This window comes from Sorex fumeus, unplaced genomic scaffold (assembly GCF_029834395.1).
Source record: "Sorex fumeus unplaced genomic scaffold, SorFum_2.1 ptg000073l, whole genome shotgun sequence".
In the NCBI taxonomy this organism is placed as follows: Eukaryota; Metazoa; Chordata; class Mammalia; order Eulipotyphla; family Soricidae; genus Sorex; species Sorex fumeus.
Window position 1 is genome coordinate 18,388,475 of NW_026606130.1, and position 25,663 is coordinate 18,414,137.

A 25,663-nucleotide genomic window follows, 5' to 3' on the forward strand; every position below is an offset into this window, starting at 1 on the left:
GCGGAGGAATTGAACTCCAGTCGGCCATGTTGGCTGCGTGCAAGGCAAACGCCCTACCACTGTGCTATCGCTCCAGAGTTTAAAATACCAGCCTAGTCTAGGAACCAGTAGGCCCCTTGGAGAGAAACGGCAAACTGACTATTGGGTCCCAGATGACTTCCTTCCAAGTTACAATGGCCAGAAGCCTCCCTCGGTCCATGTTTCCCATCTCCTCTCTGGACAATTCTAGGGTAGGTCAAATATCAAGAATTACCCTGAGAAGAATGGTCACCATTTATAAAGTATTGATCATGTGCTAAGCATTTAACCATTATTTCTCACAACTTGTGAGGCTAGGATAATCAGATCATTTTACAACTAGAGTAGAGGTGGCATAAGAAAATAGTACAAGGTTCCAGAGAAAAGACAGTACCAGAAAGAGGCATAGAACAGAGTTACTCCTAAATCTTTGGGCTTTTTCACCTTCATCATTGGAGTCTAGCTTGGGGGAAACAGGAACTCCATAATATTTATCAGTTATAGATATAGGTAAAAATGGAAGAACAGGGTACTAAAAAGCAAACAGGTTAAATTCTATTTCCAATTTTGGCAACACTATGTTGGGTGTATGGGTGCCCCCACCTGAGCTCATATGCACATGTATGTTTAGACAAGTGACTTCACCTCTTGGATTCTTGATTTTGGAATCTAAATCAAGAATTCCTATCTTTCACAACTTTTACATATACTATTGAATTGCTAAGTCTCAGTGCTTGATCCAAGATAGCATTTCAAGGCATAAACCCTTCTCTGCCTTATTCAATACTGCCCAATACCTACCAATCTTGTTCAAGACTAGGACCAGTTTTTTGTTGCCTTCTGCCTGCAAGACAGCTTCCTCCATTTGAAAACACCGGCAACCCAAGGGGTCTCTGGCATCCAGGACTTCCAGAATCACATCAGAGTATGTCACCACCTACAGAGGTAGGGCCGGAGGTGAAGACAGGAAAAGAATTAGATAGCAACACAGTGGCCAATTTTCCAAACTCAATTAAGGAAAATTGAAAATAAATAAAACATGAGACTAGATTGGTGCCTTCCCAAAGGATCTTAAGAAGTGGATTCCCCCTTATACATAACCTTTCAGAATCTATATTGCAAACCATAATGTCCAAAATAAGAGGAGGGGGGTGTGAGAGAGACAGAGAGACACAGAGAGAAGAAAAGTACCTGCCATACAGGCAGGCAGGGAGGCAGGGTGCAGGAAAGTAACTGGTACATTGGTGGTGGGAAATGTACACTGGTGAAGGGATGGGTGTTGGAACACTGTATGACTGAAACCCAATCATGAGCAACGCTGTATCTGTGTATCTCACAGTGATTCAATTAAAAACAATAAAGATATTTAAAACAATGCATTCCCCCAAAAGAAAGTTACAAAGAGGCTGGAAAGGGAGAGAGAGAAATGGATTTCCATACTTTACGGAACTCTTTGTAATATGCCTTCCTTGTGGCCTCATCATCCAGCTGAGGAAACATATTTAATTCCTGCATAACTTCCTCCTAAAAGAAAAAATGGTATAGGAGAGGTGAGACAGGGCTGTGGAAACAAGTGGTCAGTGGGGTCATATGAGTCCCAGTTCACTGAAAAGTAATTCTAACCTGTCAACAAAGCTGGGAATTGAAATATATATTGACCCATATGGAGCGTGCGTATAAGTGTGGGTTCAAGTAGCAGCTGGAAGACTGTAGTATACACATGTGTAAAAGAAGAATGTGAGAGAGAGGTATAAGTGAGAAAAAAAGTTTATGTAGGAATAAAAAATGAGGGAAACAAAATATTTATACTACATTAGAAAAGGGACTCTTCTTAGAGCTACATGGTATTCCATTGTGTATATATACCACAACTTCTTGATCCATGAATGACCTCTCCCATATGTGGGACTTAAAGATATATAGCAAGGTAGCAACAAAGGCCCAAAGGCAAGATAATGGGAAAAGTGATCTACACAACTGAGTTGGAGGGAAGCATATTAAGAGTAGAGTTATTGAGGTCCCTGGGGGAGGCATGTGGGTGCACTGATAATAGGTATGGTATTGGAATTATGCGCTTATGAAATCATTATTAAATAGTCTTATAAACCACAGAATCTCAACTAATAAAGACAATTTTAAAGAAAAAGATGAATAAATTTGGAAGTACATGTTTTTTATAATTAGACTATATGCCAGAAAAACAGAAGCCCTAAAAGGAAGATGATATCAACCATCCTCATATATACTGTGCTCTCAATTCTCTCCTAATAATCACTCTCTCCCTGTCTTCTAGTTCTATATCTCCAATTCCCACACCCAATCCCTAGTCACTGTGATGCCATATAAGAGACAGTACCTTCAATATGGAAAGTATCATGCTAAGCGAAATGAGTCAGAAAGAGAGGGATAGACATAGAAAGATTGCATTCATCTGGGGGATATAAAGTAACAAAGTATGAGATTAATACCCAAGAATAGCTGAGATCAGCACCAGGAGGATTACTCCATAACTTAGAGGCCAGCCGGGTATCCTAGAGGAAAGGGCAGTTCAGATAGAGAAGGGAGCACCAAATAAAGGATGTTTGGAGGATCCTCCCATGAGGGGAGATGCATGTCGAAAGTAGACTATAGACTGAACATGTTTGCCACTCAATGCCTCTTTTGCAGACCACAACACCCAAAAGGAGAGAGAGAACACAGGGGATTGTCCTGCCACAGAGACAGGGGGGATGGGGGGATGGGGGTGGGAGGGATATTATCCATGGTGGTGGAAAATGGGCACTGGTGGAGGGATGGGTATCTGATCATTGTATAATTGAAACCAAAGCACAAAAAATTGTAAATCTACAACTGTAAAAAAAAATAAAATAAAATAAAGGAAAAAAAAATAAAAGCAGAGATCTCAAAAAAAAAAGAGACAGTACCTTTACAGGATTGTATAAATAGTACATTGTATATTGTATTATCAATATTATCAATATTGTATATTGATCGGTAGTCACCTATCTGTGACTACAGATAGGTCTCAGAATAGTGCTACACCTCCCTGTCATCCTCCCTCTGTCTACAGTGCTTCCCACCTTCTCTTTACTGGTTTCCCACTTCCCCTCAAACAATCTAGCATCCTTCTTATTTCCTTCTCATAGAACAATGGTAAAATATGTATTTGGCCAAATACACTATTTTACTTACCTTGCGCTCAAACTCCTCCTGGCGTCTCATGACATCCTGGCAGTAACTCTCAATGGTCCTGCGTCGGTATTTCTCTTGTTCCCGGGCGGCCCGCTGCTTTACCCTCATCTCTTCAACCTGACAGGGGAACAGAGACTCTAATACAGGTAATTATGTCTACAGCCTGAGGGATGTATCTCTTCAACCTGACAAGTGAACAGAGACTGTGATATAGGTATCTAAGCCTGCATCCTGAGGGATGCATCGGAGATCAACTGTAACAGAGAGCAGGGAGGAGACAAGAAAAAGAAAAAAGCGTAAAACAAGGATACAGAGAGTGAATATGATAGCAGCAGATTAAGGATACAGAGAATGAACAGAGATTAAGAATACAAAGAGTGAATATAACAAACAACAGAAGGGCAAGGATACAGAGGGTGAATATGACAGCAGCAGATTAAGGAGTCTGAGAGGAAAAATGGAGAGATATGAATAGCAGACAACAATAAAATGTGGAGCTGAGAGAGATGTTTTAAGCAGAGGAAACCACGGTTTTAGTACGAGCCATCAATTAAAAGGGAAAAAACAGCCGAAGACTGTAAGAGAGCCAGGAGAGATAAAAGAAAGACAGAGCCTTAATGAAAGCGTAGTCTCAAATGTTGAGAATTTGAATAAGATGAGGGAAGTACTATTCATGTATGTGATATCCAAGAATATGCTAATGAGGCAGGAAGAGGTTGCTGGAGGAGCAGTGGGAACATAAGTTAAACATCAATGAACTGGAAGGTGAGAGAGAAGGTGAGCAAAGAAAAACACAAACAAACTATCCAAAGTAAGTACCCTCTCCCCGTTCCACAAACAGTCTCAGCAAACCTCAATGCTATCTCTTCAATACTTCTGCAGAATTGGCAGTCCAGCAAGGCATGCTCCCCTCTCCCAGGGCAATAGGCTTACCCTCTTCTTCTTAAGTTCAGCCTCCCGACTGGCATGATCATTGGAATGAACAAACTGGGGAGCAGAGGTCACTTTGGAGGCAGCTTTCTTCCCATTCTGCACTGAAGGCTAGTCAGCATAAGGGTGAAAAATCAGACAGCTAATGAACCTATGGAAATCAGCTTTCCCAAAGAGTTAAAGCTGCACAACATATTTGTAGACAGAAAGAGAAAGAGAAATGACAAAGAGAAGGGCTCTCTATCCCTCCAGAAAGCAATTCTCCTTCTCCAAATCAGGTTGGACTAAAGAACCCCAGGAAAAGAGAAGGGGGAGGATAGAGAATGTTTCTCAAGTAAAGGCCAAGGGAAAAACTTTCTACACAAGCAGCTCTCCATGTCTGGTCCCTGAATCATCAGCAGCAGCAGCATCACCTGAAAACTTGTTACAAATATAAACTACCCAATGTCATAACAGACCTCTTAATTCAGAAACTCGGAGGTGAGGTTCACAATGTTATTTTTAACCAGTCCTCCAGGTAATTCTAAAGCTTGTGAACTGAGGCCAGATAGGTACAATAGTAGGTAAAACACTGGTCTTGAACAATAGCTGACCTGGATTTTATCCCTGGCATCCCAAATAGTCCCTGGAACCCTGCAAGAAGTGATCCCTGAGCTCAGAGCCAGGAGAAAATCCAAAGTATAGCTGGAAGTGGCAAAAAAAAAAAAAACTAAAATAAAATGTGTTCTAGTCCAAGTCTTACTTGCCCATACTTCACCTAGCAGGAAATCCAAAATGTTTCAGTCACTACCAAACAGATCTAGTCCCAGCTGGGCTACTTTAAATCTATGAATTTTTTTTATAAAAGTTCAGTTTCATCATCTAAAATATGGAGATGATGACTACCCCTGTCAAAGAAAATCAAGATCAGGACTAGAGCAATACATAATACAGCAATCAGAGCACATGTCTTGCATGTGGCCGATTGGGTACAATCCCTTGCATTATTTTTGGGCCCCTGAGCCCACCAGGAGCAACCCCTGACTGCAGAGCCAGGAGTAAGCCCTGAGCACCAAAGGGTGTGGCCAAAAAAAAGAACAAATAAAAATAAGAAAATCAAGCCCAAAGATGTTGTAAGTTTGCTGATTTTCTGCTGTAGGAACTCAGAAAGGGAGGAAATCCGCATCTGCTGATTTCAATGTGGTGCTCTATCTAGTCACTCAATACCTAGTGAATTTGCAGGCCTCTTATTAGGATAGGCCATCTGTTTCTGATCTTACTCCCAATAATCAGTACACCTTACCTGAAAATGGAGCCAACTTACCTTCTTGCAACCTTTGGAAACTTTAACTGGATTTTTATTTTCTACAAGAGAAAAAAAATGGCTTTATCCACCTACCCACCACTTTACTCACACCTTAATCAAGGTTAGGCCACACTGGGAGCCTAAGGAAAACCACAGTTCACCACATCTATATAGGCCCAGCAGACAGCAACAACAGTGTTAAAGGACAGATTGTATATAATTTGGGGCATTATTTCAACAATGAATCCCAAACAGTTCTTTTTTTTTTTTTGAATGAAGGCCTATTTATTTCTCCAAGCAAAGGAGAATACAAACACTTGAGTGTGAAAAATCAGGAGCATCTATGAAGACAATAAGGCAGGCTTCCAAACAGTTCTTATAGGAATCTTGTTGAAGCGAGTCACTTGACTGTGTGCTAGTGACTCGTTTCTTTGCCCCAGAATCTTGCTGACGGAAACTCAAGAATTCCGGTCTCAAGTCAAAGTAGGGAAGTTAGTAGCATGGGAAGGTGATCTGAGGTTTCCTAAACAACCAAGCCATAGTAGATACCCTCAACCTGTGTAAGGAAGATTAGCCCTTCCTGCAGACCTTGCCCAGGAATGAGATACAAAGGAACTTGACCTCTTCAGCTAAACTGCAGTCTCCCCTACATTTAACAAGAGAGATAACATTTTCCAACCAAGATTTCACAAAGTCAAGGGACTTAAAAGGCTTTTTACCCACTAAAAGTCCCAGCTGTCATGCCCTTTACAGCTGGCTTCTCAGAAATTAGATTGGCTTCCCTTAAATCTCACTTCCTGCAAGGGGACTGAAGGAATTCCTAGAGGGGGAGGGTCTGCAAAGTTAGGATATATACAAACAAATATAGAAGAGACCAAAATTACCAAGCAGAAAATAGTCTACACACTCACATTAAGTGAGTCACACCAAAGCAGAATTCATGTAGGTAACAGAGAATTTTTATTTTTTACTGATTCTGTGGTTTACAGTACTATTAATATTGATTTCTCATGCACAAAATTCCAATACAATATCCTTCGCCAGTGTACCCACTTCCCTCCCCTAGGGCCCCAATACTCTTCCTTCTCAACACCCCTCCTCCAACTCAGTTGTGTAGATCAGTTCTCCCGTTATGTTGTATTTGGACCTTTATTTGCTACCTTGCTGCATATCTTTAAGTACCGTATGTATCTCTGTACTTATCCCTTCCTATGACTGACTTCACTTAATGTGATATCCTTTAATTCCATCCATGTTGCTGCAAATTGCATAATTTTTTTCTTTCTTAGAGCTAAATTGTAACTTCTTAATCAGTTTTCATATCTTGGTTATTGCACTAAGCTGTGTAAAGAACACAGGTGTGCATATATCCCTTCAAATGAATGTTTTTGTGTTTTGGGGATAGATGCCAAGAAGTGGTGTTGCTGGGTTGTATGGTAGTTCTATTCTTTTTCTGATAGATCTATATCCATATAACTTTCCATAAAGCTGAACCAGACAACATTTCTGCCAACAGTGTATGAGGCTCGGTAACAAAGAACTTAAATATTAAAATATTACATATAAGTCTTAAGGAGATCAATAAGATTCAAGGAATTGTGAGGAAAACCCCCAAAAATTGATAATTAAATAAAAATTCAATAGGCGGGGGCTGGAGAGATAGTACAGTAGGTAGGGCACTTGCCTTGCATGTGGCTGACCTGGGTTCAATCCCTGGCATCCCATGTGGTTCCCTGAACACAAGAAGTAATACCAGAGTACAGAGCCATGAGTAACCCCTAAGCATCACAAGGTGTGGCCCCAAAACCAGAAAAAATTCAATAGGCATAGTGAGAAATGGAACAGGCATCATTAACCATCAAACGACCAAGGAATACCCTGCTTAAAACAATAAAAATGTAAAGAACTGGAAATAATGAATAGAAAAAGAAAGTGGACCCAGAAGACCCTTCCCCTCCTCTTTCTCTCTTCCTCCCTCCTCCCTTCCTCTCTCCCTTCCTTTCTTCATTATTTCTCTTTCTTTCGTCCGTCCTTAATCAATGTTTGGTGCCAGGGATTGAATTTAGGCCTCATACAAGAGTTGATACCCAAACAGAGTTACTGAAGAAAAAACAGTACAAGAAGACAATTATATTTTTATTCTTTGGGGAGGCTCCCAAGTAACAGTGTGGGGAGAAGGGGCTCCAAAGCAATAATCAAGGGGTCTGGAACCCATTCCCATAATACTCAGTGAACCGTGCCTAAAGTTCAGATGATAATCAGCATAATTTAGCAATACAGTTATTACTAATATTAAGTATGTACACTGCTTTTAAAGACAATGCTGTCTCGTATTTAACAGTGTCTTGTATTTAACTGTGTATTTGATGCTGCTCAAGCCCAGTGGTGCTAGAGGCCACCAGGGCTACAGCAGTCACGCTCAGGGGCCATGCAGTGCCAGGGACTGAACTCAGGGCCTCAGGCAAGCAAGGCATGTGTTCCAGTCCTATGAGCTATGTTCCCAGCTGATCCAGCAACTGTATTTTTGTATTTATTTTAATTTATTGTAGTTGAGGTAACATGGTTATAATAGTGTTAAAATTTATGCCTTTGGTACACAAATTTACTGCACCTCCCACACCAAAGCAGAGCAATTAATTTTTTAAAGCAAGTTTAAATTGAAAGCAAGCTTGGGTTTTCAAATTAGTAAAGCATTTCTAGCAAAGGTATTTCCAGCAAAGGCGAGAGAAGCAGTCAGATCTACAACTCTGGATTATCAAATCTACAACTCTGGACTCTCTTTTAAGAGAGAATAGCATAGCAGAGAGGGCATTTGCCTTGCACCCGGCCGACACAGCTAACCCGAGTTTGATTCTTCCGCCCTTCTTGGAGAGCCCGGCAAGCTACCGAGAGTATCTCCCCCACATGGCAAAGCCTGGAAAGCTACCTGTGGCATATTCGATATGCCACACGGTAACAAGTCTCACAATGTTACTGGGCCTGCTCAAGCAAATTGATGAACGGCAGGAGGACAGTTATAGTGACAGTATAAAACTCTGAGCCAAAAGATTTTGGTTTAACCCATCAAAATAAAGGGAGAAATGAACAGAAACTTCTGCAAAAAAGAAATAAAAATGGCCAAAATGCACATTAAAAACCAGCTCTACATCACTTGCATCAGGGAGATGCAATTCAAAACAGTAATGAGAAGAGAAACACGCTGCAGAGATGCCTCCAGACCCTGTTCCAGGCTTTGTCATCAGGGGCAACCCAGAGGGGGATTGGTGAATCTCTTCACCAGACCCAAAAGAGCCCCAGCAGCTGAAAACCTCCAGAACTAATCGTCACCATGCTCACAGCCAATCTATGCAGGCTTAGATGAGCCTCATCCATGAATCTGTTGAAAAACCCAGATATACGGGATTTGTGACGAAAATCTTCGATCACACGGAGTCAGGAATGGGCAAACTCCCCCCATTTCCTTGTTTTTCTGGTAGCCTGGCAGTCACACCCACAAACTTCCTCTGGCACCATATAAGCTCATTAATGGCCACCATCCAGAGACACAAAATTAAATGTCTTGGAAGAGAGCAACATGAGAACAACACACCACAGAGATGCTACCATACCCCAAAGTCAACACCCAGTTAAAAAAATTAACGTCAGTGTGTATCACCATATTTAAAATTTTATAATTCCGGGAGCATGCGGCCATGAACTCTACAACACTGATGTGCCAAGAGTAGCACACTACATTTGATGGGGTGTAAAGTAGAAGGCAACCAATCTCAGAAAAAAAATATATAAGCACTCAGGCTCAACCTTTAACATGTTACTAATCTCTTATACAGGGGCTTAATGGCTTCAGGGTGAAAAACAACAATCTTCACACACTTTCCTCACAGGAAACTTTTTTGGATCATTTTAGCAGATTATTCATAACAAACTATAAAATAAATTATTTTGGTCCTGCTTTGGGGGCAGGGTTTGGGGATTGTGATGAAACATCTGAAATATAGTGGTGGGAAAGTATAATGGTGGTGGGATTGGTGTTAGAATATTAAAAGTAATACATTATTGTGAAAAACTTTATAAAAATAAAATTTAAAAAAATGAGATATTATCGGATCCCACAGGGACTGACACTTATCAAAAAGAATAAGAACTGTCAGTGCTGGTGCAGGTGCACAGAGAAGGGGACGCTCATTCATTGTTGATGGAAATGTAGATTGGTCTAGCCTTTTTGGAAAACAATATGGGCATTCCTCAAAACTAGAAACTGAACTTCCATACAACCCAGTAATACCACTCCCAGGAATGTACCCTAGGGGCCCAAAAACACAACACAGAAAAGCCATCTGTACTTCTATGTTCATTGCAGCACTACTCACAATAGCCAGAATCTTGAAACAACCCAAATGCCTGAGAAGAGATGACTGGTTAAAGACACTATGGTACATACACACAATGGAATACTACCCAGCCACCAGGGGAAAAAAATGAAGTCAGGAAATGCAGTTATAAATGGATAGACATGGAGAGTATCATGCTGAGTGAAATCAGTAAGAAGGAGAGGTAAAGACATAGACTGATGGCACTCATTTGTGGGATATAAAAATACATTGTATGATGGGTAAAGGGACTTGTGAAAGAACATTGTATGACTGAAACCCAATCATGAACAACATTGTAACTGTGTATTTCATGGTGATTCAATACTTTTTGTAAAAACACTGTATTCCATGCATAAAATGATAACTGAACTATAGGTCACTCTCACATAAATTTAAAACAAGCATTTTCTTTTTAATGTTTTTTAAAGAACCATGATTTACAAAGTTACTGATAGTTGAATTTTAGGCATATGATGTTCCAGTACCAATCCCTTCACATGTTAACCAGTGTTCTCATCTTCCTTCCTGCACCCTCCCCCACAGACTGCCACCTTGATAGGCACATTATAAAGTTTGGTGGTTGTAGTTTGGATTTCATATTTTCAGTGTTGTTGATTCTGTGGTTTGGATATACTGCTCCGTCACTCCACCACATTATCAACATACTTTAACAGGTTCAGCCCTATTAAGTCGGCAGACACCAACACTGAGAGAAGAACATCCATTTGCAAAAACATTACAACTCACTGAAAGTTCAGATGATAATCAGCATACTTTAGCAATACAGTATCACTAATATTAAGTATGCACACTGTTTTTAAAGACAATGCTGTCTCGTATTTAACAAACTACAGTATAGTATAAACATAACTTGATTTTTTGCAGTGTCAGGGACTGAATCTAGGTCTCACGTATGTCAGGTATGTACATTACTGCTGAGCCATACCCTGGTCACTGTTTTTCTTAATATGTGCTGAGAAACCCAAAGATTTGAGTAACGTACTGTATTGAGATAGTCACTTTATGGGGGCAGTGGTCTGTAACTAAACCAGTAATATCTCTAAGGTATCCCAAGAAAGATCAAGATGAAGAAAACAAATAATGACAGAAAGGAAATCTGCAAGATTTAACATTAAGTGTTAAAAATGCTAGAAAAACATTAAATAAATGTGTCTAAGAATCTTATTAAATATTAAGAAAGAACCTTTAAATAAAATATTGTAAGGAAATAAGACATAAATATGTCCCCTTTCTCTTTTATTCCATTTGGCCTCAGAAGTCATTGCCACAAGAATTAGGCAGAAAAAGAATCCCAAGAGATCTATATTGGAAAAGAAGTTAAGCTAATACTGCTTACAAATGACATGCTTATACACACAGATTTACTAGACACTCCAAGAAACAGTAAAACAATACACAAAATAGCAGGTTAAAAATCAATACACATAAATCTATCACATTTCTACATGTGAATAAGGAACTAAGATCAAAAACCTACTCCATTTAAAAGTATCAGAAAACATCAAATGCCTAGAAATCAACTTAACAAAAGAAGTGTTAAACAGAATGAAAACTATCAATCACTCTTGAAAGAAACATAAGTAGACACCATGAAATGGAAAAATATTCCATACTCATGGTTTGGAAATAGTAACGGTGTCCTGATAATACTATATTTAGAAAACCCTAAAGACTACAGAAAAGCTCCTAAGAAACAATATATTTGTATATCAAAGTGGCAGGCTACAAAAATAATATGCAAAGTTAATCACTTTCCTATGTGCAAATAATGAGATTTTTTAAAAATCCCATCACATTTGTGCCTCAGAAAATCAAGTACCTTGGAATCAGCTTAATCAAAGAAATGAAAGACCTATACAAAGAAAATTGCAAAACACTACTAAAAGAAATAAAAGAAGATATGAAGAGATGAAAACACATCCCTTACTTATGGATTGGGAGGATTAATATCAGCAAAATGGCAATACTCTCCAAAGTATTTTACAGATTCAGTGTAATTCCTATAAAGATACCCATCACGTTTTTCAGAGAAATAGATCAAACACTCCTGAAATTCATATGGAACAATACCTCCACCCCCATCCCCACTCTTACCCCCCACCCCCGAATAGCTAAAGCATATTTGGGAAAAAGAAGATGGGAAGCATCATTTTCCCCAACTTCATACTGTACTTCTAACTGGTAGTAATTTAAACATCATGACCTTCATGGTACCAGAACAAAAACACCCTCAGATCAATGAAAAACTGGAAAATTGAAAACCCAGAGACAGACCTACAGGTAATCTTTGATAAAGGAACAAATTACATGAAGCAGACTGAGGAAAGCCTTTTCAACAAATGGTGCTAGAAAAACTTGTGGCCACACGCAAAAGCAAAAAACAGAAACAAAACCCTCAGACTTCTTCCTAACGTGATACACAAAAGCCAATCAAAATGGATTAAAGACCACAACATCAGACTTAAATCCATAAGGAACATAGAAGAAAATGTAGGCAGAACTCTCCATAACATTGAAGGAAGAGGCATCTTAAAGTATGAAACACCACTGACCAAGCACGTGGAAGCAAAAATAAGAAATGGGACTACATTAAATTAAGAAGCTTCTGCAACTCAAAGGAAATGACGATCAGACTACAAAGACAGTCCACAGAATGGGAGAAATTATTTGCCTACCACTCATCTTATAGAGGGTTAATACCCAGGATATATAAAGCACTGGTAGAACTTTGCGAGACAAAAAATACCATATAACCTTATCAAAAATGGGAAAAAGAGATGATAAGAAAGGCTGTCAAAGAAGAAATACAAATGACCAAAAGGCACATGGAAAAAGCTCTATATAACTAATCAGGAAAATCCAAATGAAAACAATGAGATAACACCTCATAGCAAAGACACTGCACTCATCACAAAGAACAAATAATCATTGTTGGCATGAATGTGGAGGGAAAGGGATCCTCATTCACTGCTGATGGGTGTGTTGACTGGTCCAGCCTTTTTTGAAAATAATATGGACATTCCTCAAAAAATAGGAAATGAACTTCCATATGACCCAGTAACTCTATTCCTGGGAATATACCCTAAGGGCCCAAGAACAATTCAGAAAGGGGATCTGCACTTCTATGTTCACTGCAATACTATTCACAATAGTCAAGTATGGAAACAACCCAAGTGCCCTAGAACAAACAACTGGATTAAGAAGCTATGGTATTAATGCTATGAAGGGAAGAGAGAGAGACAGGGAGAGACAGAAAGAAGGAAAGTGCCTGCCATAGAGTCAGGCTGGGAAGAAGGTGTCAGAAGGGAAACTGGGGACATTGGTGGTAAGAAATGTACACTAGTGGGGGGATGGGTGTTGGAATACTTTATGACTGAAACCTGACCATGATCAGCTTTGTAACTATATATCTCATGGTGATGCAATTTAAAAAAAGAAGCTATAGTGTGTATACACATTAGGATACTACACAGCCATTAGAAAAGATGACATCACGAAATTGACTGATACATGGATCGATCTTGAGAATATGATGGTGAGTGACATGAGTCAGAGGGAGAGAGACAGACACAGAATAATCATACTCATTTTGGAGATATAAAAGAAACATTGTAGGAAAATAATGCCCAAAGACAATAGAAACAAAGGGCAGGAGAACTGGTCCTTTACTGAACGCTTGACAGTGGTGGGGGAGAGGGGTTAGATAAAGGATCACTATAAGGATAGGTAGAAGTAGTCAATTTGTATGAGAACTGGGTGCTTAAAGGAGGTAAAATGATATGCATGATATACTTTCATTAACAAAGTGCCTCCTGCCTCAGAGGCAGGCTAGGGTGGGGGAACTAGGGACACTGGTTGAGGTACGGGGACACTGGTGAAGGAATTGGTGTTTAATCGATTTTACAACAAAAACTCAATTATTAATAATTTTGTTACTTGATAAAACAAAGGGATTCAATACATGTTAAAAAATAAAGAATTAACCCTGTCAAGCTACCATCCTACCTAAAAGCAGTGTACAGGGTCAATTTAATATCCATCAAAAGTCTGATGACATTCTTCTAGGACTTAGAATAAACTCCACTAAAATTTGTAATATCATAAATCTTTTCAAATAACCAAAGTCATTCTGAACAAAAAGTCAGGAAGTATTGCTAATATAATATACAGCTTTATATATAATTGCCACATAATAATGGTGTAGTTCTTTAATAAAGAACTCTCTCTGAATAAAGATTCTCTGACCAATTAATATAGTTGAGAGTCCATAGGGATAGGAGGGTAAGAGAGAATTGGAACATTGTTTGAAAGTATTGCAAATCACGGTTCCTAAATAAAGAATTGGAAAGAAAAAATATACAAGTGGGATTTCCGGGTAGGGCGTTTGCCTTGCATGCGGCCGACCTGGCCGACCCGAGTTTGATTTCTCCACCCCTCTCGGAGAACCCAGCAAGCTACTGAGAGTATCTCGCCCACAAGGCAAAGCCTGGCAAGCTCCCCATGATGTATTCAATATGCCAAACACAGTAACAACAAAGTCTCACAATGGAGACGTTACTGGGCCCGCTCGAGCAAACTGATGAACAACAGGAGGACAGTGCTACAGTGCTACAGTGCCTTCCTTACAGTGTAAGGAAATTGCTCAGAACTAAGAGTGCAAATTATTTTAACAAAGTTCAGGAATCAAGCAGGCTCTAGTTTGAAAAAGTCAAATCATGAATATATGCTACAGATATCCCTTTTGAAAACAAGATTAAAAATTTATTTAATTTTGATAAAGTGATAAAGAAATCAGAACTTAATTCTCTTTGTTATTCATACAAATCAATTACCAATATAATAAATTACTAGTTGCTGACTTTTTTTAATTTTACTTTTTTAATGAGAGTAGGAACATGTTATCATATTGTAATATGTAAATGTTATGTTAAATTTTCCTCTATATATATATATATGTTAAATTTTCCTCTATAAGAAAGCACTCAATGGGGCTGGAACAATAGTACAGCGTGTAGGATGTTTGCCTTGCACGTGGCTGACCCGGGTTCGATTCCCAGCATCACATATGGTCCCCCAAGCACCGACAGGAGTAATTCCTGAGTGCAGAGCCAGAAGTAACCCCTAAGCATCACCGGGTATGACCCCCCCATAAAAAGAAAGCACTCAAGTCTTCTTTCCTTCAAAGTACACAAGTTGCGCCCGTATTCCCCTGTCTCCGGCAACTCAGCAGTCACACCCACAAGCCACCACAGACTGGCGCCAGATAATCTTGTCATAGGCCACTATCCAGATGGCATGTCCTCTCCGGGAAGGGAGCATAACATCACACTAGCTATAACCATGCCACCGGACCGCACCAGGCTGTTTCACTTGGGATGCCCCAGAAGGGGGCAAGTGAGACACCTCCCCACCACAAGGGACCCAGCCCAGGCAGTCCAAAACCTCCAGAACTCAACCACCGCCATGCTCATGGCCGCTCTCCACACACTCAGGCGGAGCCTCACCCGTGAGTGAACCTATTTCTGGACAGCAAGGCTGCAGATGTGAGTGAACCTATTCCTGGACCTTGTGGCCACAGACACTTTATAGGACACACCCTACCCAAAGTCTAAGAGTACCACACCACATTTGATGGAGCTCAAAATAGAAGGAAACCGGAAACCAATCTTAGAGGTAAATATTTTTACATATATATATATATATATATATATATATGGCCCTCCCGTTGATCATCGATTTGCTCGAGCGGGCCCAGTAACGTCTCCATTGGAGACTTTGTTGTTACTGTGTCTGGCATATCGAATACTCTCGGTAGCTTGCCGGGCTCTCCAACGGCAGAGCCTGGCAAGCTCCCCATACAACTATCTTCACACTCTTCCCTCTAAGGATACTTTTTTGGAGCATTTTCAGCGGTTTTTCATAACAAACAATACAAAATATATTATTTTGGTTTTGCTTTGGGGCAGGGATTGGGGTTCAGGATGGAAACATCCGAAATACGGTGGTGGGAAGATGTAACAGTGGTGGGATTGGTGATTGAATAATAACTGTAATTAAATATTGTGGGCTGGAGCAATAGCACAGCAGGTAGGGCGTTTGCCTTGCATGCAGCCAACCTGAGTTTGACTCCTCCGCCCCTCTTGGAGAGCCCAGCAAGCTACTGAGAGTATCTCGCCCACAATGCAAAGCCTGGCAAGTCACCTGTGATGTATTTGATATGCCAAAAACAGTAACAAGTCTCACAATTTGTTGTGAGATGTTACTGGTGCCCTCTCGAGGAAATCAATGAGCAATGGGAGGACAGTGCTACAGTGAACTACTTTATAAAATAAAAAAAAAAACTAAAAAAGTACACATGTTGCAATTAAAAGAATGGGAGTGTGTGTGTGTGTGTGTGAGAGAGAGAGAGAGAGAGAGAGAGAGAGAGAGAGAGAGAGAGAGGAAACTTTTTTGCCTAGAGGCAGACTGGGGATGGAGGGGTGGAAGGAGGGAAACTGGGAATATTGGTAGTGGGAAATGTACACTGGTGAAGGGACCAGTGTTGGAATGTTGTATGATCAAAATGAAATCATAAACAACTTTGTACCTGTGTATCTCACGGTGATTTAATTTTTAAAAAAATAAAGGGATGTTTGGAATGAAGCAGGTCTGGACATTTTACTGCACAATTCAACCTGCCTAACTATACTGGAAACTGAGACCTAAAGTAGATGAAAGAAAATTCATCATCCTGGGGGAAAGTCATCTTATGGGGAAAAACGTGCTTAAGAGAGAAAGAACAGGAAGAAGGGCAGGATCCAGTCATCAGTCAACAATGCAGCACCAAAAGGCATTAGCTAATCATTCAATAGCTTTCAAGAAAAAACAGCAATACAGAACCATACTGGGTACCAGGGATTATACCCAAGACAGCCATGTGCAAGAAAGCAGCAGTGCCAAGATACAGCTCTTTTAGCCAGCCAGACCTAAATTCTTATTCTGGCTCACTAACTACCCATGATTTTAATCTATGACCTTAGAAATACGGAATGATGCAATTCAGAGTTACCATCTTACTAACATGCTATGAACATGAGACATTGTATTCAACCACTAGCACATAAAAAGAAAACAACAAAACAAAGCAACACAACACAAACCAACAAAATAAAATTTAATTTAAAAAATAATTCTAAAAAATCATCTTAAATCTCTTATGTCTCAATAACATGTAGGCCAACCTTACTCATTCTGATGTCAGTATTCAAAAGCATATCTTTCCATACATCAATCATATCCCACACTCTGGTCTTCCCTCATCCCTATACATCCAGTTTGACTCCCCCTTAAACTCTGTGTCTGTCCAACATTGAAATTCCAATCATGCTGTCTGAAATCCCCATTTTGCCCATCAGAAATTCTCTATAATTTTTCCTTCTCATGTTGGGAATGATTCTCTAAACTCCTGCATTATAGAAGACACCTCTTCCAAGGACACTGCCTCACCTACGGCCTTTGGAAAAAGTGGTTGCTGTCTTCTCTAACACAATAGTGCCTTGAGATTTTGTCCTAAAAATGAACAAGAGATGCTCTCTGTCTCACCAGTGCCACACCAAAACTATATTCCCTTTTGTTAAAAAAGAAGATAATTAGGGGGCTGGAGAATTAGTACGGTGGGTAGGATGCTGGCCTTGCACAGGATCAATCTAGGCTCGATTTCCAATACCCATATGGTATCCTGAGCACTACCAGTATTGATCTCTGAAAGCAGAACCAGAAGTAAGCCCTGAGCACAGCTGAGTGTAATCCAAAATCCACCCAAAAAAAGAGGATTACAGGGCGCCAGGGGGCCAGCTGGTGGGTGTGACCTCCACCAGATCCTCCGAATTCCAGTAGGCGGGGGGGGGGGGGGGGGGGGGGGGGTGTCACACCCACCAACTGGCCCCCTGGCGCCGTGTAATCCCATCAACGGCCAAGACTCAGAGACTATAAAAACCAGCTCCTGGAAGAGAACAGTGAAGTCTCCTGCCCCCGCGCCTGCCTGTCCTCGCCGGGGCCCCTTGGAGGGGAGCGGGTTGAGCTTTCCTCCCCGCCCCGACCAGGGCTCTGGCAGCCGAAGACCTCCAGGACCAGCCACCACCATGCTGAGACCACTCTCCGCACACATGAAGGTACCGGCAGAGGAACAAAAGCAAGCGGGACCCGGGGCTGAGATCTCCAAGTCTACTCGGATCGGAGCTGAGCATCCTCCACCCAGATCCTCCGAAATCCAGTAGGCGAGGGTCACACCCACCAACTGGCCCCCTGGCGCCGTGTAATCCCATCAGTGGCCAAGACTCAGAGACTATAAAACCCAGTCGCGGCCGCGCGACATCTTATTATGAAATCTTATTATCTCATTCCTACTTTGGACAAATTGGCAGGCTACCAAATGTAGCCTGCCCACATGGCAGAGTCTGGCAAACTCCCCGTGGCGTACCCAATATGCCAAATACCAGTAACAATGATGGCTTTCATTCTCCTAAAGAGCCTTGAATATAATCTCAGGGCTAGGATGAAGGAGACGTTACTGGGGCCTGCTCGAGGCAATTGACGAATAATAGGATGGTCGTGATTTGTCGTGATTCGTTGTAAATCACATTGTATCAATTAAAATAACTGGGAAGGGGGCCAGATAAATAGTATAGGGGTTAAGGCACTTGACTTACATGCAGTCCTCCTGGATTTAATTCTCAGCACTACATTATTATCCACTGAGCACTGCCAGGAGTGATCCCTGACCAAAGAGCCAGGAGTAAGCCCTGAGGTACAGCTGTGTAAGGTCCCTCAAATACATGTATCAATGTGTGTATATATTTGTATATAGATAGATGGATGTAGATCTATCTATCTATCTATCTAGATTTATTAACTGTATTATACTAGCCAAAAAACAAATGGGGAAATTAAAATTTTTTCTTCTGTTTTTGAGAAAGTTTATGTCTATGTCAGTCACCAATGAGTCTCTTTTCCCCCACTTATTAAAGTACTTGGCTTATAATCAAACCCAAGCACAAAAAATTGTAAATCTACAACTGTGCCTTATGGTGTTTCACTAATAAAAAAAATTTTAAAAAAAAGTTACACAAAATTACACAACATTAAAAAAAAAAGTACTTGGCTTAAAACATTAATTTTGTGGTATCAGGAAGACAGATCCAGCAGTAGATGGAGACCCACGGTACAGTTCCAGCAATATTAGGTCCAGCTATGCAGGAATTCAGTGTTTAGATACAGTGATGAGGTGTTTCTCAGACCTGAAGATACTTGGGAACCCAGTGGTTGGGTGAGGGGCACACAGTTCCAAGGATAGAACTCAGGCCCTTGCACATCCAAGGCATGTGCTCCAATCATTTGAGCTACTCTTTGGCTCCTTATAGCTTTACTTAACTACAACTCCACTCATCATTAACATGAATAACAGTTTCCAACTGTTTTTCATTTCTACATTCACCTCCACAAAACTCCACTCCACTGCTTTGGTTAGACCTATAATTATCATCTCTGCTTGAATTTCAGTAATCAGTCTCTGACATCCCCTTTCAAGTATGTTCAAGTACATTTGTTCAACATTCTAAACACTTCCACAACACTGAAACCTCCACTCTGATACCCCCCACTCCATTCCCTTCCCCTTCCTCATTCAGCTTGCACTAGTCTGTCATTTCCAACTGACTACATGCCTATGCTACCAATCACTGACACAAATCTTTTAAGTGATAAAACATCCTTCTTTTTAATAACCGTTCAAAAATGTACAACTGTATTTTATCACTCTCTAGAAGACTCCTCAATAACTTCCCAGATTTAGTCCTCCTTAGAATTCAAGTCTAAGACATCTTTAGGTGAGTGTGCCGGTAACTGCACCACACAACAAAGCACATGCCCCATCTACAAATGAAATCATCATCCAAAGTAGTCTGATCATCAATTTTCCTGCAATTTCCCAAAGAATCTGTTTTGTGTGCACATATAAATCTTTGTTTGAGGGTTGTTTTTCCTTTAATTGGGGTCCACAGTTAGCAGTGCTAAGGGGTTACTCCTGGCTCTGCACTCAGAAATCATTCCTGGTGGACTCACAGGACCATATACAATGATAGGGATCAAACCAAGGTCAGCCACATGCAAGGTAAGCAAAAATACTTGCTGTGCCCCTAAAGGGTTTTTTTTTTTTTTGCTTTTTGAATCACACTCAGTGATTCTCAGGGGTTACTCCTGATTCTGCACTCAGTACTTATGCCTGGCGGTGCTCAGGGGGACCATACAGGATGCTGGGGATTGAAACCAGGTCAGTCATGTGCAAGGCAAACACCCTACCCGTTGTACTGTCACTCCAGCCCTTGCCCTTTAAAATTTTCAATCTCTAACCCCTAAGGTTTTTATTTCATTCAATGTTCACCATTTTTCTTACTAACATCAATGCACAAGAGTCTTTTATAATTGATAATAAAGACAGTTTCAAAATTTAAAAAGGTGCATTTTGAAAGGTCTCCTTCCCACACCTGTCCCTATCCACTGTAGCACTCACTGTCACAAGAATCCACTTTAACGTTTACTGTACATCATTCAGTTTCTTTATGTCAATACAACCATGGCATAAATGTTTGTATTGGCATAAAGTGTTACTCCAGTAAGCAACTTGCTTTTTTCACTTAACATATCCTGGATTTAATTAAATGATAAATTCTAAATTCCATCTAGCAGTTTCTCCATCTATAGTCTTTCCATAAAATATATCTTCACTTTTTTTATACCTTCACTTTTTAATTGCCAGGATTCTTTAGTATGCATATATTCTACTTTATTTAAACAGATAACTGTCTTTCTCATCACTATCAATAATTTTAGATTCGACTAGTATGGACACTTCTCACACATAGTGTAAGTAATTCTGTTCATTTTTTGAGTTACTTGAGAAAAATGACTATTGTTTTTAGTATTAACATAATCAAAGATTGATTCTTGATGAACTGGAGGATTATGAAGCCACAACAGATATGGTGCTAAGGGACCACATAAAGTGCTCAGTGATTGAACCAGGCCCAGCTATGTGCAAAGGCAAGCACCTTAACCCCTGTACTAATTCTCTGGCCCCTTTTTATTTTTTGGCTTTTTGGGTCACAAAACCCGGTGATTCTCAGGGGACCATATTGGGATGCCGCAGATCAAAGCTGGGTCAGTAGCATGCAAGGCTCCTAAGTTTTAACTACCAGTTCAGAGAGGTCCTTTATTTTTTAAATTGTTTTATGAGATTCTGTAGTTTATAATGCTATTAACAATGGTTTCTCATGCAATAGTCTCAACAGCACACCCATAAACCACTGTACTCTGTGCACTGTACTCTGGACCATTATAGCCCTCACTACCGAAACCCCCCAACTCATTGTGTGGGTCAATTCTCCCATTATGTTGCCTTTGGACCTTTGTTACTACCTTGCCATGTATCTTTATGATGCAGATATGATAGAGATCATTCTGTATTTATCCCTTTCCTTCTGACTGATTATACTCACTTGATATTGCTAGTCCCATCCATGTTGATGCAAACTGCATGATTTTGTTCTTATTCAGAGCTGTGCAGTATTATATTTGGGTATACATACCACATCATCTCGATTCATTCATCCAAAGATGGACATTTGGGTTGTTTCCATATATCGGCTATTATACAACATGTGGCAGTGAATATAGGTATGAATATATCCTTCCAAATGAATGTTTTTGTGTTTGGGGGATAGATGCCAAGAAGTAGATAGCTGGGTCATATGATAGTTCTACTATTATTTTCTTGTATAGGTCTCCATACAGATTTTCAAAAAGCTGAAATAAACAATATTCTCACCAACAATTCCTACACTGGCTGTTTCCAGACTTTTGGATGCATGAGATGATAACTCACTGTTGTTTTGATTTATATTTTCCTAACCAATGAGTGATAATGAGCACATTTTTTTAAAAAAATGAGTCACACCCAGTTGTGCTCATGGATTACTTCTGGTGGGCTCAGGGGGCTTATGGGGTGACAAGGATCAAATCTAGGTCAGCTACATGCAAATCAAGCACCCTCTCCACTGAATTCAGACTCCTCAATCAGCAGTTTTTCATGTTAGGCAACCAATTTAAAGGTACAAGTTTCCCAAAAGAAGAGAGAGAGAGAACAAGGGGAAATACCCTGCCACAGAGGCAGGGTGGGACGGGGGGGGGGGGGGGGTTGGGGGGGATGCTGGGACCCGTGGTGGTGGAGGATGGGCACTGGTGGAGGGATGGGTACTTGATCATTGTATAACTGAAACCCAAGCACAAAAATTTGTAAGTCTATAACTGTACCTCATGGTGTTTCACTAATAAAAAAATTAAAAAAAAATAAAGGTACAAGTTTTAAAAGAATATTAGGGCTTGGGCCCGGCACAATAGTACAGTGGGCCTCGAGTACAGTGGGTAGGGTGCTATAATATTATTTTATATTATATATTAGGGCTTGCCAATATTTTAGGGCTTGCAATCTAACATGGGATTAATACCTCAGATCAGAGCACTTTTCATCAGTTTCCTCATCTGTTAAATGGAAATGCTAATTAAAGGGAAGATTCTTCACATGGAAGTGGGGAAGATGAGAATGATCTCATGCATGTAAGGGGTCTGTACCTGTACATGGCTGATCCAGATTGGGTTCAAACCCTGATATCCCAAACGATCCCTTAGGCACTGCCAGGAATGATTCCTGAGTGCAGGGCGAGGTGTAACCCCTGAGTATTGCCAAGTATGGCCCAAGAATAAAAATTTAAAAACCCACAGTGATATCATGTATAGGCGAAATCTCGTGCATACTCAACTATGCGACTCAGCGTTAGAGTACCTGCCTTGCATGTGCAAGTGCCAAGGCCTTGGGTTCAATCACCTGCACCACACAAATAATAAACTCACTGTGTTTAAGTTTCCTCATAACTGTTTTACAGCACGTAGGTTCAAATCTTCAGGCTTTCTTCTTGTCAGAATAGGGAAAGAACTAATTTAAACAAAGAAGGGAGAAAATTATGTAAATTCCTTAAAGACAGTATAAATTATTAAACAGTATGGTAAAAAAAGCCATTAACAATTGAAAGAACTAGGAGAAGGGACTATACTGGAACTCAGTCTGGTATGGCTGAGTGTACTACCCAAAGAAGACAGCATCACACTATCCAAAAGAAAATTAGGTCTAAACTTCTTGTTCTTGATAGAGTCTGTGTGCCTCAATGTAGAATATGGGGTCTCTGGTACTCTATACCCCACCCTAAAGGGTTAATATACTTAGCTAAGGGATTAGCACTAAACCCTATATTTTGAGGGGAGGAGGAAAAATGAGTAAGGAAGCAAGGACAATAGTTCTAGACAAAATGTTAACAGTATCTCTTCTAAGTAGGCAATTCCATATACCTTGAAAAGGGCAGGGGATACAGATTCTAGAAGTCTACATGAGGAAAAGAGAGCCTGAGAACAGGGATTTTTACCTGTCTGTGGACTAAGGTCACTGCAAAAATCTTGGAGAGAAGGGAAAAAAATCTTTGTTTCCATGTGTAGTTGCATGAAGAAGAGAATGGATCTATACATTTCAAAATTGTACAGAGGGTGATCCTGGGTTGCTTATCCTGGAGAAGGCTATAGAGTGAAACTGATATATATGCTTGTGTCCACTAAAGGGTGACATTAAACCCACACTAACAAAGGGGGAATTATGCATCTGTGCTTGAGTGAGATTTGCACTTTTCTTGAAATAGGCCATTCCCCTTCTACAGGAGGTGGGATTTAAAAAATCTGTTTATTTTTATATGGGTTAAATTCATCAGTGAGCTAATAGAGAACAGGACCACTGGTTCCCTTCAAGGATGTCAGGCAATACAGTGATAAATTAAATTGATTAATTCCACAGAGAAAAGACTATACTGTACCTCAACCTGGTATGGCTGAATCTACATAGGGAAGATAGCATCACATTACCCAAAGAGGGAAAGAGTAGTTACTCAGTGTGGAAAGAGATCTGAGTTCCTCTATCTTGGTTAAGGGGGAAGCCAATATGCATATGCCACGATAAGATTAGTGATGTCACAGCATCTCTATACTAAAGGAGGAGGAAAAGATGATCTGTATCTATCACAAAAGAACAAACCTAGAGAGACCAACAGGGAATGCCCTGCCACAGAGGTGGGGTGAGGTGATGGGGATGGGGTGGGGGTGCAGGGAGGGGTGCTGGGACCATTGGTGGTGGAAAATGGGCACTGCTGGAGGGATGGGTACTTGACCATTGTATGACTGAAATGCAAGCAAATGAAAGTTTGTAAGTCTGTAACTGTATCCCACGGTGATTGACTAATAAAAAAAATTTTTAAAAAAAGAATTTTTCACCAAAAAAAAAAGAACAAGTCTGTGTCCCTCTACCTTGCGGATGCCTTGAGGGGCAGATGCAAGTCTCTTAGGTATCGCCCCTTTTTGGCTGCTAGCCATTCGGCCAGGGCTTGACAAATTCAGTAAACCCATCCTTCTACAGAAATGGAATCATGGCTGTACTTTCACAATAAGGATTCATTCTAGCGGAAGAGGGGCAAAATATCTGTCTGGTTCTCCATGGGTTGATATTCGTGTCTCCAACCACTTTGGGGAAGGGTACTGGACTGTCTCTGCAGGGTGGGGCTTATGTCAGTTAATGGGGACAAAGCAAAGATTTGTCTAAAATATTTTTAAGATTAACCCCTTAACCAATACTTTTTAGTGTCTGAAGTCCTCTATATTTGGAGAAAGGAGAGGAAAAGGTTGACAGGTGTCAGGGAATACATCAAAGCCTCTGTCTGAAGGGAAATGGCCCTTCAGTGTTCTGAAGGGAACTCAGTGTTCTTCACCGCGAATAAAGATCTGGCACTGCTCAGTCCATGTGGGAAGGGAAATGACTATATGCATGAGATGCAAGTCATCACAGGTTTGGTGAGAGCACCAAATGGAATCCCTGATGGAAGGAAGACGACTGACACTTTTCCCACAGCTAGTCTATATCTCTACAGTGTGTGTCCGGGGGTCTACATCAGTCTGAATGTGATGGGGTCATGTCCCTTCACCTCGCAAGAGGACATCTGGGCGCATCTCCACGTGCAGAGCTATCCCGGGCTCTTCTGCCCTGAAATGGAGCTGGCTCTTTTCCTCTCCGTTCCAGGGTTTCACCTCACTATCCTATAGCACTGCCAGCTAGCTGAGCGCTCACCACGAAAAAAGAGAAGAGCTGTTTCTTACCTCCACTTCCGGCGAGGATCTGAGAGGTGAGGAGGACAGCTAGACAACACACTCAGGGGCTGCGCCGGCGCTGTTAAGTTTCAATTTCCGGATTCTAGCCTCTTGGCAAACGGCTCCGCCGTCAGCGCCTCCCCCGAGGAGGCGGGGCTTCTGATTGACGGTTTTGACCCGCCGGTCTCTTCGTGACTGCTGCTCTAGCCCCGCCTTCAGGCTGCCGAGTGAGGTAATATCCGAGGGAGGTGCTAGTGCCGGAGCCAAGATCAGTCTTGTAACCGTTAAGCCTATTTGTAAACCAGTATCATGTCTGCAGGTTTCAACCTGGTACTAAATATGTGCGTTTTCGAATCTTAGCGGTCACCAGGACCGCACCAGACAAATGTGTTCGTGGGCGGGGGTCGGTGCCTTTGTCTGCAGGGAAGATGGCGACGGGCACGGTATGAGAAAATGGCCGCCGGGGTCACATGTTTTTCCCAGTACTCCCCACCTGAACTGACTTTGTTAGCTGTGTCTAACAGACTTCCTGGCTTGTAAAGCTAGAGCTTAGAAGCAAACTCTAAGGCAGCCAAAT

General features: G+C 40.9%; 1 protein-coding gene across 1 annotated transcript in view; it reads right to left on the bottom strand.

The window, feature by feature from the left end:
• Positions 1-25,117, bottom strand: part of GNL3L (G protein nucleolar 3 like) — a 39,645-nt gene extending 14,528 nt beyond the window's left edge. The window contains exons 1-7 of the mRNA XM_056129981.1: positions 25,096-25,117; positions 22,762-22,843; positions 5,444-5,484; positions 4,144-4,251; positions 3,211-3,327; positions 1,459-1,542; positions 820-955 (exon numbers count right to left, since the gene is read on the bottom strand). Of these exons, the coding sequence (XP_055985956.1) occupies positions 820-955; positions 1,459-1,542; positions 3,211-3,327; positions 4,144-4,251; positions 5,444-5,484; positions 22,762-22,780 (505 nt within the window). The 5' untranslated portion in view covers positions 22,781-22,843; positions 25,096-25,117. The remainder of the gene's footprint in view (positions 1-819; positions 956-1,458; positions 1,543-3,210; positions 3,328-4,143; positions 4,252-5,443; positions 5,485-22,761; positions 22,844-25,095) is intronic.
• Positions 25,118-25,663: the final 546 nt, after the last annotated feature.